The sequence below is a fragment of the Oreochromis niloticus genome, linkage group LG16, assembly GCF_001858045.2.
Source record: "Oreochromis niloticus isolate F11D_XX linkage group LG16, O_niloticus_UMD_NMBU, whole genome shotgun sequence".
In the NCBI taxonomy this organism is placed as follows: Eukaryota; Metazoa; Chordata; class Actinopteri; order Cichliformes; family Cichlidae; genus Oreochromis; species Oreochromis niloticus.
Genome location: NC_031987.2, coordinates 23,978,047 through 23,994,061, shown reverse-complemented (window position 1 = coordinate 23,994,061; position 16,015 = coordinate 23,978,047). Strand labels below are relative to the sequence as shown.

The 16,015-nt window shown below is 37.3% G+C and overlaps 1 protein-coding gene across 2 annotated transcripts in view; it reads left to right on the top strand.

The window, feature by feature from the left end:
- The first annotated feature begins 3,099 nt into the window (after positions 1 to 3,099).
- The window catches only part of cerkl (CERK like autophagy regulator), a 31,681-nt gene continuing 18,765 nt past the window's right edge, over positions 3,100 to 16,015 (top strand). Inside the window, exons 1-4 of one of the 2 annotated variants that reach the window (XM_003451595.5) lie at positions 3,100 to 3,206; positions 3,294 to 3,447; positions 6,619 to 6,734; positions 13,914 to 14,144. In XM_003451595.5, the coding sequence (XP_003451643.1) occupies positions 3,299 to 3,447; positions 6,619 to 6,734; positions 13,914 to 14,144 (496 nt within the window). In that variant the 5' untranslated portion in view covers positions 3,100 to 3,206; positions 3,294 to 3,298. Of the gene's footprint in view, positions 3,207 to 3,293; positions 3,448 to 6,618; positions 6,735 to 12,572; positions 12,738 to 13,911; positions 14,145 to 16,015 lie in introns of those variants that run through there. The other variant, XM_005475416.4, reaches the window with a different exon arrangement.

The window sequence follows — 16,015 nt, the reverse complement described above, 5'->3', positions numbered from 1 at the left end:
TTAACCTTCTCTGTTACTGTTACACAGTGGTTTCACTGGTTCAACCAGTGGCCCACGTTTTAAAAGAGTTTGACATCCTTGGTCTAGACACCAAATCAACATCCCGCAACCCGAGTTGCTGTTTAAGGGGTTTAAACTGAGGTTAGGTTTTTTTTTATGCAATGTAATGAGTTTTTAACCTGAAGAGGAAGAAATTGGCTGCTCGCAGCTATGCGAGTATCCTTGAAAAATTCCCACAAGATCTGATGTCATAATAACGTCACAAATTGTGCATGTGGCGGCTGCGTTTAGGCTCCTTGCACAACACTAAACACACAAGGGAGAAATTCATATCTCCTTCTAGAGGAAATCATGCTAATGACATTATCACGCCAAATAAAGGACAAAACTCAGATTACAGTCTCTCTCTCTGTGTGTGTGTGTGTGTGTGTGTGTGTGTGTGTGTGTGTGTGAAGGGCACAGATGTTCGTTCTGCAAGCAAGATTTTAATTTATGAAAATGATCTCGTTTATGCATGGGAGCCCCCCTCCACACACTGCTGTCCTGCTGAGTATTGGTGCATGTGTGTGTGTGTGTGTGTGTGTGTGTGTGTGTGTGTAAGTCAACAGGGACAATATGGTGGCCATATCCCACCATTTAGCCTTCCTGTTGGTGGAATAAATGGAATAATAATGAGAGAAACTTCAACTAAAGCATAAATAAATCCTGGTCAGAACTCCAGAATATTAAACCACAACCAAAAGATTATATAAGTAAAAAATGCATTTATTTTTTTTTTTTACTTTCATTAGACAGGATGATTTAAAAGCAGGCAGAAAATCACAGAAAGGGTAAAAACAAGTGACAAAGGCTCTTATCTACACTGTTAAAAAAAACCATCCTAAAAAAACCAGTAATATTCCGGCAGCTGGGGCGCCAAAATAATACCAGAAAATAACAGAAAATAACTTTCTCATAAAAATACGGTTATTTTCAGTAATAACAATACAGTTTGTTGCCCTAATTTTACATGGGATTTTGCCTTTTTCAAGTGCTTGTAAACAGTAAATTAGGAACATTGTAATGTGATTAAACAATGACATTACCTATAAACAAGGTCAATGAATGTGGCAATATGAATCATAATACGTAAATGTACAGAAATATACAGTTAACAGTTGGTTTAAATAATAATGGATCGCATGCCCTGGGACAGACTGACAGAAGCAAGGCTGCCATATCGCACCATCGGCCCCTCTGGCCATCACCAGTAGGTGAAGAGTCTTCACCAAGGACACAACGACCGAGAGCGTCCGAGACGGGGCTCGAACCGGCAACCTTCTAATCACAAGGCGAACTGCCAACTCTTGAGCCACGATCGCCCTAAATAGCAATGATAATAATATTTATGTGATGTAACACAAGCTTATGGGAATCACGTTATATACTTTTCCATAGCATTACATTTGAATTCAACAGTTCAATCTTTCAAATAACGGACAGATATTTGTGAAATCATGATACATTTGTGAATGTATTTTAACAATCTAAATATGCATATGTACAGACAAATACAATTAATAAACATGAAAATTATGTTATATTACATTACAGTGATTTTACATTAATTTACATTTGAAATGTGAAATCACAGTCTATTTATGTAAATTTAATGATATTCTAGAAGAACAGACCAAAACTGTAAAATACACAGTAAAATACTTTTATATTAGGATTTTTTTTTTTACAGTGTACAGTCAAACAGTGGAAGCTGTAATTATTGGTACGGATCCTAAATATCAGGAAGCTCTGCAACCCTCACTTTGAAATGGTCATGCTTCCAGTAAAGGGACACTGTGAAGGCAACTGTGGAGCTCTGGAAAAAATCTGAATGACGGCTGCTTGTGTAAGCTGCTCACAGTGAAACTGCAAATGCGTTATTACACTCAGAAGGTAGCTTTTGCTGTAGCAGCAGCAGCTGTATTATCAGTATTATTAATTAACAGTATTAGCACAAGTCTTTGTGATAGTGGTTTCGCGTTTCAGTCTGTTGGCTGATCATAACACTGATTAATGCAGCTTTAACTCAGCCATCTGTCAGCAACACACACACACACACATGGTTGTGTTGTGGCTCATAATATGGTGTTTATACCAGAGTCACTTTCCTCTTTGATTGGCTGTCTATTATAGCATATAAGAGGACTTATGCCTTGACTATAATTAAAGTGTATCAAAATGCAGGCAGTCACATCAAAAGTATTGATGCTTTATGTTCTGTTTGCTGTTAACTGGCTGTTGCTAAATATGCTATTTGTCTCTCAGTATTAGGGAGGATCTAAACGCAGCTTTTATTTGTGTCTTTAGTTAGTGGAGAAGATGACAGAGTGAAGGCGTCTGTTAAGGGACGATAACTGAATCACTTTCACTGGTTCCATTATACATGAAAGTCACATTATCATAGCATATTGTGGTCAGAAATTAGCTACAAATCTATGTTTGTGTATAGATTACATTAGCAAAATATGCTAATAGACATACTATTTAGTGAGTTTTAGAGGTGCTAGAATGTCTGTGTTTTCTCCAAGTGAACTCAAAGTCTACAAACACATGAGAATGTTTAGTTGGCTTATTGGCCAGATGTATCACCTGTTTTGGAACAGAATAAACACCTATAGATGTGAAAACACAATTAAATTAAAATGCTAACTTTACATAAAATAAAAGTTTAAATCCTCCTTAACTGTCATGTAGTGAATTACAGATGCACCTTATTAACCTGTCTAGCTAGCCTGCGACAGTGTTAGCTTATTGATTCCCAGTTTTAAAAACAGTGAAAAATAAAAATAGAAAAATAAAACAACATGGAAACATAAAATACCAAACTCCTGAAATATCTTAATGCTATGGTATCAAAGGTAAGGTCTACCTGTTTTAAATAACTGTCCTGCTGTTTAGCCTGCAATGTTAATCATATTTTGGTCTCCAGTGACTCCTATAAATATAATTAAAACATTTGGATTGCTAATCACATTCACACTAAAATGCAGCAGTAAACAAACCCGAGTTTTGAAGCTCACACAGGTGCGCGCGCGCGCTTGTTGATTACACACCAGTGAATCTGCCGCGTGCTCGAACTGTGCCAGTCCGCTAAAGCCGCTGCCTGTTGCCATAGCGACAAGACCCGGAAATACACCGTGATCAGCTTACTACGTGTTTACCAGAGGGTATCAAACTCATAACGGTAGAGTTTTTGTTGTTGTTGTTTATTTGTTTTTGTTTTTTTGTTTATTTGCTTGTGCGTAAATAAACAGTAGATATGTCGGAGCCCGAGGAGCTGCCGCAGAGAGAACAGCGAGAGAGCACGAAGAAGAAGAAGAAAGCGAAGCGGAGTGTGAAAAAGAAGAAGGAGCAGCGGGAAGGAGAGGAGCAGGAGGAGCAGGTGGAGTTTGAGCAGGAGGTGCAGAGGTGAGTGGATCTTGTGAGTTTCCTCCAGGGTCGCGTTATACACAGACCCACGTTTTGGACCCACACATCTCTCGGTTCACACAATAAAGTGACATGGCAGAGGAGAGAAAGAGCCGACTTCTCGTAGTCAAAACCCGTCTCTTCAGAAAGCTTTTCAAAGTAAAAGCACAGCAGTTAAATCCTTTTAAAGTCAATAAGTAAATAAATGATTGTGCCAACGTGCAACTGTTACTCTTCCGGTTTAGACATGTTATTGAGGTACTATTTCCCGCAACCCAAATAATACATATTAAAATGGGCTAATTGACCTTGCAAAGCACATGGCTGTGCACTGTGGTTATGAACAGACTCTGAACTGTTTATGCTCAATAAAATAAATGAAATTAAAATGTCTATGTCTATGAAGAAAAGTGAAATTACATGCAATATATAGATAAGTACCTTGAATTAACTACGAACCCCTTTTATTTAAGCTATAAAAGTAGTACAAAGTAACTCTTCCTTTCGCTCTTTTTTTTTTTTTCAAACAGCCATCTTGACCATGGGCTTTTTGTCCAGTTTAAGCCCAATTTAAAAGTGAAGCATCATGAATACTGTGATATAACGCACTGTACATGTTTCATAAATGACACATTTTAATCCTGCTAGCAAGCTTTGACTGATGGACAACAATTGGTACACTCCCACTTTGTTTCATGAGCAGCTTGAATGTTCTAATTTTCATTCAGGGAGATGAAGTATGTCAACATATATAATAACTATTTGGCTCACGACTTCATTCATTCTTGGTACTTGGTGCATATCTTTGGTTTTCACCACAAATTTGTTTTTTCTTAGTTTTTATTCATTATTGAATCAATTTAGCTTAAGGATTCAAAGAGGAGCTAGAGAGGAAGTTTGATATTAGAGCACTTTTCAGAGAAAGTCTGATAATCAGTCCCCTTGTTTGCATATTTAATCAGGTTACTTCCTCAAACAGATAACATAAAATTAGCAAACACAAAGGAAGACTAAAGAGTAGCTCTTGTCTGTATGTACACTCAGCGGGGTTATTAAATTAGAAAAGCTATTTTAAAGCAGTACAGAATGCCTGAGAGTCACACTGCATTATCTTCCATTATATGCTGAACCTTGCCTGATGTTTGTGTTGTCATTTGCAGAAATAAAGAATGAGCAATAATCTGGAATAAAGAATGATGTGCAATTCACAGTTTCCTGGGGAAGGATCTAGAACGCATTAACAATAAAGTTACAGCATTAACATTGCATTGAAATAGACTTTCTTTTTGTCTTTTTTTCTTTTATTTAACAGCGACACAAATCTAAACATGCCAGATTATAGCAAAACTGCTAATTCACATCTGTATTCCTGGGGCAGATCACATAAAACTTTATTATAAACAAAAAAATACAGACATGTGACAAAAACTTATAAAGTAAAATTATATGAAGTGTGTTGTTATGTTTACTAAACATAAAAATGTATTATATTAGAGGTGAGACATCTAAAAAAAAAAAGTGCAGACACAAATATTATCCTGTTAGATTAAGACCATTATAAATAAGACCTTTATAAAGTTATAAATGGTCAAGACTGATCATTTCTGCTCCTACATTAATGTTACCATTTTGCGATTAGCCATAGCAGCTACCTTAATGATAACAGATGGCTAATGTGGCTATCGGATAAAAGTACCTTCGGCTGCTCTCTCATTTTACAGAGGTTGCCACAGCAGATGGGTCCACATGTTTGATTTGTTCCTGACACAGCTCTCCCGACTATCCAGGCTTGGGACCGATGTCATGCCAAAAAGTGATCATCTACTAGCAAGCAGTTGCCAGTTTTTTCCAAAAAATGATTTTCTGTAACTGCTGTAAAAGACTTGTTGAAGACTTCTTATAGTTTGTCAAATATTTCTGTCTTGAATGGTATAAAATCAGTTTGAGCCAGAAAGAACATTTCTGTTTCAAGCAAAAGCTGCAGTCAGTTTTTGGCAAAGTGCAAAACAGGTATTTAAAAAAAAAAAAATGTAACTAGTAAACCCCCGTGCTACATGCAGGAGACAAGAAGCATACAAACATACTTACATAAGCTACAATCATTATAGTATGATTTATTATATTGTGACACACCATTCTAATCTGACATTCCATTCAGTGCTCAGTTGAACAGTGAAATGTACAAATATCTAAAATTGTGGGATTTATATAAAACATTTGTAAACGCTATACAGATGTTGTCACTCATGGTGCCTGAGGCAATGTGTATGCAAAGTTTCATCAAGTTTTGTCTACTCGTCTAAGAGGAGAAAGGGAACGTACGATCAGACATACAGAGATACATTTGCAATGATCATTATAGTGTTATATATAATCTCTTCATAAATCCTGTTTATGCAGCCTATTTACCGATATATAAACAAGGTTATTAGACATAGAAAACATATACAAATTGTCAGACGTTGGTAATCATCTTTTGGCATGACATCGGCATTTGGATTGCACTTGCTTGAGACCCCCTGAGGTTGGGTTTGTGGCTATCAGGTAACTGCTGATACTTAACTAGCTAACAGTGGTGTGTGTGTGTGCTAGGTTAACGTTTATGATAACTGTTCGGTACCTACATTTTTTTGAACAGGAGCCTTACTCACCTCTAAAGTCCCCAAAGCGTTGTTCAGTGTTGTGAACTTCAGCTACTTCATCTGCTAATGAGGGACGGGCTGTGTGACTTCCCATTGGCTGAAGTTGTGTGTCAGCTGGAGAAGCCAAAGATGGCAATGTTGGTATCGATAGTGTTGCAAAAGTGTCTAATCCGATAGTAATTTGGGGTATCAATTAGAGTTTGGGAATCGACTTTTTTTTTCTTTTTTTTTGGACCACCTCATTTTCAGCTGTTGGTGGAGTCAGAAACCTTTACCTTCACAGGCTATCGTAAAGTCTTGTATTCACCATTTTCACTAATTTCCATTTATTTTCTGACAATTTAAAGGCTAACAGACTAAGCAGTAAAATGATGAAAGAAATACTTAGTAAAACAATAAATTTTTTCTTCACTTTGACAATTATATAAATGTATAAATTTGTTATCAATCATAGATGTCAATATATATATATATATATCTATGACTTCCTATTGGACAAAGTAAACTGTGTCTGTTTAATGTCTGTCAGTGTCAATGAGTGCGTTGTGCTGCACGGGATCTTCAAACTGGGCAAGAAGAGTCACGACGTCCTGCTCACCCGAACCAAACTGACCTGGACCCCCATCATCCCGGAGAACCCCACAGGTCAGTTTCCATGGTGATGGGTTGTCATGGTGTTGAGGGCTGGTGTCAGACAGACAGACTGTGGGTGTTTTTCTCTCTGTATCTAGAAGCAGCTGGTGTTGTAATGGAGAAGTTATCTTGTGTTGAGACCACCTGAAACTTGACATCACACGCACGCACACACACGCGCGCGCACACAGTTCCATTGTGACACAATTAAATCCCCCTCCCCCTGGGTATGCTCCCTATTGCTGCAGTATGCGGTTTTTATTATTTGGAGGGAAAAGTCCTGTCATGCTAACAGCCTAAAGCTTCATCTTTTCAGTGTGAAATTGGCTCTTGTAGTTGACTGTGGAGTATGACTACAGCTTATCAGGACACTGATAAATCCAATACAGTTTGCCAGACTGAAATCTGCTGTCTGCACAAGCCTGTGTAAAATCATCAGATGTGTTTTTTGTGTATCTAACCCCTGTTTGAGCTGTTTATGTTTTAGCGTACATGTGGGTCAGGGAACAAACGAAAAAAGACCAAAGAAACATTTTTAAAAATGTTTACGTTTAATTCTGTTTTATAGATTGAATGACCTTTTTCCTGTGATCCTTTTTTGGCCCAAGTAGGATCTTTGTTCTGATTCTGAAATGGGTTAAAAATCTTCTGATCCATACAATAAATGGAAGGACACTGCATTTGCCAATGAGAAACTGGAGACGTTATCTAATATATGGTATAATGAAGATAAAAGATCATAATTATACATCATGTCCTGTAACAGGAGACATTTTTAGCTTGTATTTATTTACATTTAAGTAAATTAACTATAGCACTTTAGCTATTAGGAATTGACAGCCATAATTAGAAGATTATGATTGATTATGAGATGAAGTGTATCAGACTAATAGGGCAAGAATTGATATTCACACCTATATGCATTACTGAGGTAGCGTCATCGTCCTGTCTGCCTAATTGTAGAGATGATTAACCATCTTTATCTCACCTTTAATGATGAAATGGGGTTTTATTTATTTATTTATTGTGAATGCAGTTTGTCTTTAAGAGTTCTGTGTCTTCAGATGACTTTCATTGGGCTTTACACATCACTTGTTAATTCGCTTTTGACCCATGACTAGAGTGGTTGGATTTGTTGTCCTTCTTGTTCATTAATTTTTGAGGTTTTGAGTGCATTTTACGTCTTTTAGACAGTAGCAGTAGCAGAAAAGAGGAAATCTAGGAAAGGGAGTAGAGGAATGAAATGCAGCAAGCTCACAGGCTCAGAGTCGAATGAAGGACTCATTTACTGAGGGCATTTTTGACTCTGGGGTATGCACGCTACCCACTCTAGTAATCATGCTGTCTTTAACCTTCAGCTTGCATAGCTAAATAAATTAAATGCACCTCAACACTTGACTTAGTAGAAGATCTCTTCCCTCTTCACCCTTTTCCCCTCCATCTTCACCTGTCCTTATATCTACCATCTATACGTCCAGGCATCAGCACTCCATATCTCAGCAACATCTCCAGCATGCAAAACCAAAAGCCAGCACTGTGGTGGCTTTGAAGCTTAAACGACTCTGCTTTATTCTTGTGTAATATGGTGGTATCATTTTGCTGTGAGATTTTTGGTTGAAAACCGTTCAAACAGAACTGGTTAGTGAAGCAGGATGAAGGTGTAATTTAAATGTGTGTGTGTTGTTGAAGCCAATCTGTTTTGCTGTATTTCATCCAAGCTAATGTCATTAAGCCAGCACTGTGTGTGTGTGTGGGTGTGTGTGTATGTGTGTGTGTTTGTGTGTGTGTGTGTGTGTGTGTTGGCAGTAGTAGAGAGCAGTTGGTTCGGCCCGTGGGGGGTTATTAGAGTCTCTCAGTGTGAGGAGATTAACACACACACACATACAAACACACACACACATAGTCAGCCTGTCAGCATGCTGTGTGTGTGTTGATTAGATATTTCTATATAAATGGATCAGCTGTTATTGTTTGTTTCTACACATAAATCCATCCTGTCTGTCTCTCTGTGTGTCAGGGAGGTGAGATCTGAGCCATCAGACAGTTGTGTTGTGTCAAAGCAGGAACTTGCAGCTGTGCTAAAGAATTTAAAGCCCAAAATGCAGTTAGTGCACAAGAAATCAATGCACTGTTGGGAATCATTATACTGCCAAACACCCCTTTTTTGTAATATAAGAAACATGTTTACCTCAAGTTGTGTTTCATGTTGTAAGCAGTGAAGTTTTTGCAGGAGTGAAGCCTGTGCTCACATTCACATGAAGAAACTGAAACAATAGCGTCCAAATGATGGATGTGGTTTTTATTTTAAACAGAGGGATGATCGCTATTGTTTTGTTTTGTCTTTACAGTGATAAGCGTACTACATTCAGTCAACTTATACTTTATTATTATTGATTTAACTCTTCTTTGAACTGTTTTTGTCTTTGTGTTGGAAAACTGTAAATAATAGCATTTTATACCATCATAATTATTAATATTACCAATTATCATATTATCTAGGTCTCCATTTGTTTGCAGAAAAAGAACAGTATCTGGGTTAGGGGTTAGGGTTAGTTTTAAATAAATCTGCACAGTGATATGATGATACACACAGTTTAAGCACAGATTTATGTGTTACCACTGTTTGTGAATGTGGCCCAAGAATGAGATGACCTGTGTTTGATGCCCCTGATGTCAGATGTGAGGTGTGTATTGGTAGAATTTAGAGTCTGTACAGTAAATAACAAAAATAATGAAAAACTAAAAACGAATTTGAATATTATCCAGATAATATACCACCGAATTTCTGATGCTTGCCAAGCTAGAAAAGTTTAAACAAAATGTTACAGTGAAAACAAACTTTTTGAATTCATGAAGCACTTAATTTACCACAGAGGGGACAAAATTGTTAGAAGAAGTTAACACGAGACATGTGTAGAGTAGTGCAATCTGATTTCATACCTACTTCCAGAAACAAATGCACTCCTTTATTCACGTCACCTTATTGTACTCACTTTTTTTTGCAAAGGTCAAATTACTCCTGACTGAACAATCAAAGCCACTCCCTGCTTATCCCAGTACAGCCAACAGTAGTAGATATGTGGTAGAAATAGTGGTAAAAATGCACATTAATTTCCACTTCTTGAAATTGGTGGAAAACTTGTTTAAAATTTGTTGTAATTTGACTGGAAAAACATTTTAACTGTTCCCATGATACTGAAATGTCAGTTGACCAGAAGAAAGAACATTGTGTCTGTTTAGGATTATCATATTCGATGGTGGAGTAATGTATAGTGTAGGACTCCAGGAAATGAATGTAAGTCAGTGTAATGTTCTCTGAAGTGATGGAAACATGACTCCGATCCATAACTCCCCACAGTTACCACATGGCCTGGTCACCAAGAGACTGAACTGCCACTGAGAGTGTTTGTATGTGTGTGTTTGGGCCACGCACAGGTGCTAACATTTCATTTTTCCCCATTTTAAAATTATTTTAAGAATCAAATGATAGAATCCTCTGGGAAGTGAGTGGATAAATGGTTATTAAAATTAAAAGTAAAAAGAATAATTACATGACTAATGGCACATCAGTTTTATATAAATATATCTGCGTCTGTGTGCATGTGTGTGTGTGTGTGTGTGTGTGTGTGTGTGTGTGTGTTAGCACAGCAGGATGTGAGGACCTGATGGGAATCTCATCTCCATCTGGGAATGAACCAACGTGTGCGTGTGTGTTCACAGTGACTCTGTAGGTCCTGTCAGCTCAGATCAGAGTCATCTTTATTGGGTTAGATGGAAAATCATCTTCCTACCCCTGACAGTGTTCTGCTGTGTGTTTTTCTATCCAGGTATGCTTTTACTGCGTTGGCAGTGTGGTCGGGATCATTGTCATGCTGAAAAATTAAACCGTTTCCAATCACATGCCTTCCAGGTCATATTGCATGGTGGAACAAAATCTGATGGTACTTTTCTGTGTTGATAATTAATCAATTGAGACACAATCTCCAACACTATTGACTGACACAAATCATGACAGAGCCTCCACTGTGTTTTACAGATGGTTGTAGACAAGAACTCAACTGAAAATGAGTAAAAAAGCAGCCAATGTCCAAAGAAAAACTTTGAAAGACCTTCAGAAAGCCTGTTGCTCAAGACAACTTTAAAAATCACGAGAAAGTCTGGCTCTGTGGAAGTAAAATATAAAGAAATGAGGGGTTACTTCTGTATGTATTTTAAAGTTATATGTTAGACTATGTTTTAAAAAATTTATTAGATGCCTGTCTTTCTTGGATGTGGAGGGAAACCAAGGATAGAGGGTGCCTGTTAATATGTTAAAGCCACTTGAAAATAATTTATGATAATAAAGTAATGTGCCTTGACTTATTTTTCTGCTTCCAAAATCCACTTGTGTTTTTTCTCAAATTTAAAATGCATAAATTTGCACAAATGATAAAAATGGTTCGATTCCTCACCTTTAACCTCTCGTTTGACTCAGAAGACAAATACTTTAAATGCAAATAATATTAATTGGACACAATGAATGAAGACTGAGCAACAACAACCAGACAGACTGTTGTTACACACACGGTGACCCTGACATATGGATGCTGGTCTCTCTGGGGAACAGGGGAGGGTGACGTGGGCATATTTGGTGTTTGATAACAGCAGGAGGTATTTCATAGAGAAGGGGGTTAATCAGCTATCATTTATAAGCTTTATGAGCTGTTTACACTGTACTGTACAGGTGCTTTGCATCAGGTTAATATTTCTTTTTGTCTCTTTGAGCACAGAATTGATTTTCCTACTCTGGGTTTGTTATAGGGCTGGACATTTTCCATCATGTTCCTTAGCCTGTTTGAGTTCAAATTACATGAGATGTCAAGAGGCCCCTGTTTTGCGATTGTTAGATTATAACAGTATTAAATGAATACTGGCCAAACTGTTATTAGTTCATCATAAAATAAGCCACAGTTTAAGTGCAGCATTATAGGTTTTAAATCTGGAAGGATAGAAATATTATTTTTTTGAAAACATCTCTGTAGATTTGAATGTTTCTGGTGATTAAAGTGGAGTTTGTTTTTGTTTATGCACATCTACCAGCTGTACAATGCGTTTGTCTATAAAGCTACACATCTAATATGGCCATTTTCATTTTTTTCCCCCCAAAGGGAGGGAGTATGTAATCGGTTATGTTTTTCTGTCTGTCTATTTGTAAGCAATCTAGATACCATTGACAGCTTGAGCTGATTTTATTTGAGTGAAATTCTGGTCAAGGTCAACATCGCGCCCTTTAGGGGGCGTTGTGCTCTCTGAATGCTCTTATTGTTGCTATTAAAATTATTTTCAAGTCTGACTAACACTTTCTCTGAATTATTACAAAGGTCTTCAAGTAAATTTTTTAAATTCAGGTTGATAAAATGTCTAAAAATCTTCTCTGATGTGACGACTTTTGAAAATTTAAATGACGCTTAATTTTTTAAAAACTAGCCTTAGTAACTGACAGAATTGCTACTGTAAATATTGGATTTTGTTTTGGACATGTCGATTGTTCTTATTTCATTTAAAAATGTGTAATTTTGAATTAAATATCGGTATAGACAATAAATTCTCATCAACAAATGTGCTGTTGTTGAGAGGTTATTAAAATTCCTGCTATAAGTTCCAAAAAAGACCTCTGGATGTGCTTGAGTTCTACTTTTGTGCAAGTAGAAAGATGTTTTAGTGAGGTGTTGCCAGAGCAGCTTTACTGCACTGTGATACTGTATCTGGTCTCTAGACGTCTGCTGAAGTGAAGGAACACAGTTCTTTAAGAGGTAATTCAGTCCTAATATTATGACCACTGACAGGTGAAGTGAATGACACTGATTATCTCTTCATTGTGGATGGGATATACTGGGGAGCAAGTGAGCATTTTGTTCACAAAAGGAAGGAACAGTGGTGAACCAACGACAGGGTCATGGCCGGCCAAGGCTCACTGATGCATGTAAGGAGCGAATGCTGGCTCGTGTTGTCTGATCCAACAGACTTTTCTGATAGAGAGGTACCAGAACACACGGTGTGTCACAGTTTGCATGTTTGTTGTTTAAGTATGGGGCTGCATAGACGTAGGCTAGTAGTCCTGGAAGTGACCACTTACATCAGGATAGAAATATTTTATCATAGGATGAAGGTGGTCACATCTTATAAAAAGGAGGGCTGAATCGATCATGAAAAAGGTGTTCCAGTGATCATCCACTGATCAAATGGGCACCTTGTTAATACAAACTTGAATATCTGTGAATTATTCTAATAGTAAATTTATGAAGATAATGAAGAACATCTTTAAGATTTCTAAAGCTGAAATGGCATCTCTTATCTGGTAAATCAGAATCCAGGCAAATTGGCAAATTCATAAATTTTTTATCTGAAACCAACCAGTTTAATTTAATGTGAAAGCAAAAGTTTCCATAAGTTTGTTTATAAGTTTACATACTGTAAAGGGTATTTACAATTATATAAAGGTAATTATTTAAGTCCAAAGCTCCTTGCAAAAAAAAACAAAAAACACTCCAAAGTACTTGCACTACTGTCATCTGCAAATGAGCCACACACAAGCTCACTCAGACACAAAGTATTTTCTTTGTGCCTGAATACATATGTTATGTAACTCTGAATGGACTGTCTGAGCTATGCTAATATTATCCTCGGAGGATTAGAAGATTAATATGATGCTGGCCAATCAGGTTTCAGAATTCTTCCACGATTGTACTTGTTGATACTGTACTTTACATTCTGCTGACAGCAGCAATGTGTGGCGTTCATATTTGATTGACTATTCAAAACAATTTAAACATACAGTAAAACATCAATCAGACAAATAAATTACAGTGTTTGTTGTTAATGGTAATATCCTTTTATACACTTATTTTTTCGCAGTGGATTTGACTGTTTTATTTAACAAGACGTTAGTCTTAATGTTTAGAAAAAGAAAAAATGGCATTTTGACATTTGGGGTAAATCTCAGCATTTCATCTGTTCACACTGGTCAAGGATGTTTTTATCTTAGCTAAGGACTTTGGGTTAGATGGGTTAGAGACTGGAAGCAGAGGGAATCTGTTAGTCTGGTCCCTTTCAAAAACGTACCCAAACCTCTCAGATGTCCATCATGTACCTTGTTCATTAAACAGTGTGCTGTGTTCAAGTGCTGTCTGTTAACTACCTTTTTCTCTGCAGGTGAGACTGGTGTCCCACAGTCAGGTGAGGTGCTGCTGCAAGACATATTTGCAGTGAAGGTGAAGCGGAGGCGAGCTGCGGGCCAGGAGTCAGGGGGACCCGTGCTTGGTGTGGCTCTCTTCTGGTGTAGGAGGAAAGGGAGAAGGCTGGAAGAGGACACGCTGCACCTCCACAATGCCTCCTCAGAACACACACACACCTGGTACAACACCCTGAAGGAGCTGCTCACAGGTAACACAGACATTCAGACTGTCATGCAGTTCCTTCAGCAAGCACACAAAAGCAAACCAGGAGTTTAAAGTATTTAAACTCCTGGTTTAAATACTTTAAACTGTGGGCCCACATTGAACATCCAACTGTGATGGACTCACTGAAATGACACTGGCAGTTTGTGTTACATAAGAGCTGAAACAGGAGAAACGTGAGTCAGTGCTTCAGTGAGTGTCATACTCTAAGATGATTATACTGTACACACACACTGCTGAGTAATACTGTTATAACTAGCACGCTTAGCAGCTGTCCATTAGATGGTTTGATGAATGGAGACTTATTTAGATGGAGTTTGTCATTAAATTCACAAATGACAAATTTAAACTCATATTTTTATTTACATCATAGCTCATACAACTGTTAAATGAATGAATAAATACATGGATTCTTACTAGATATACAACATCTATATTTCTACACGTTTTTGTACAAATGTTGTCAGTAAGGTATCCTAAAAATTGCCACACCCACAACTGTAAATAAAAGGCAGCACCCTTTGTAGCAGAACAAAATTCTGATGCTGGACTGTTTTCTGGGCTCTGATTATTTGGTATTTTTGCTGATGAGATGCTGCCATGGCATATTAGTTGATTTTGGAGTCATAAAGTTTTTGATGTTCACTTTCTTTAACAAGAATGTTCTGTTTGGAAAAGCTGAAAAAGAAAAATTAAGTAGTAAAGTGTTGATAAAGTGTTGGAAATGTTTGCATTGTTGGAAAAATGAATTGTAATACATTTTTCATTAGGCCAGAATTTTAATTTGTTCTGATATCTGAAAAACTGTCATCGCCATCAACCTCAGCTGTTCTTTGTGTTGAGTGCTCATTCAGTGAAGATCGTCCTCATGATCTTAGCTTTTTAAAACCAGACACTGTCTTTGTGGGGTGTCTGACTTTGAAACCAGTGGAGGATTCTTGTCATGTTAATCTCAAGTCATTAGCCAGTGAGATAACTCTGCTTCATGCTCCTTTCTGATAATAATGGGGATCATAATTTACAAAATCAATGTTTTATTCAATAAGACTTGAAACTAGCTCGGAAAATCATTATGAAGTGTTCACAGAGGTTGCAGATCATGGAAACAAACCTTTGTGTCCAAAAACCTCTGTCCAGGGTTAAAGCACTTGTGCATTGGCTACAATTGTCAAGTCCAAAAGCTACATCCAGCTTTTATATACAGTCTGTTTTGCTAATTAGCAAATGTTAGCATGCTAACATACTTAACTAAAATACTGAACATGGTAATTAAAAATGTGGTTTATTGCAAGTGATTGCAATAAAACTTTGGCTTGCAAATTAATCTGGACCATAAACTGTTTAGATTGACAAAGCAGTTTTTTCTACAGTCTGTGGAAAGGTTGCAGTTTTTTTACTGGTTGTTCTGCTTAAATGTACTCACACCCTGCCATACCCATAGTTCAGCGACTTTAATGTATAACTTTTTAAAACCTTAAGTTATTTGGAACAAAACTAAGCTGAAATCTGTGCTGATATTTTTCTAAGCCAACATGGTCAGTCAGCACTGCAGCTGCCCAAGATATACCAGGATTTAAGAGGCACACCTTTGTGTTTTGTACCTCTGCAGATGATTTGCATGATGATGCAGTGCTAGCCGATTAAAATTTCATTGTTTTCTATCTGTTCATCACTCAGTTTAATGAGGTGAGTCACAGTTACATCAGACCGGAGAACTAATCTGCTAATCCACAGGAACAAAGACAAAGGATTACACACACGCACGCACACACATTTAGCAGTACTCAGTAAAGTGCTGTCAGCAGTTAAATCATGTTGTCTGCAGGAGAGATTAGTTACTGTCTGCATGAACACGTG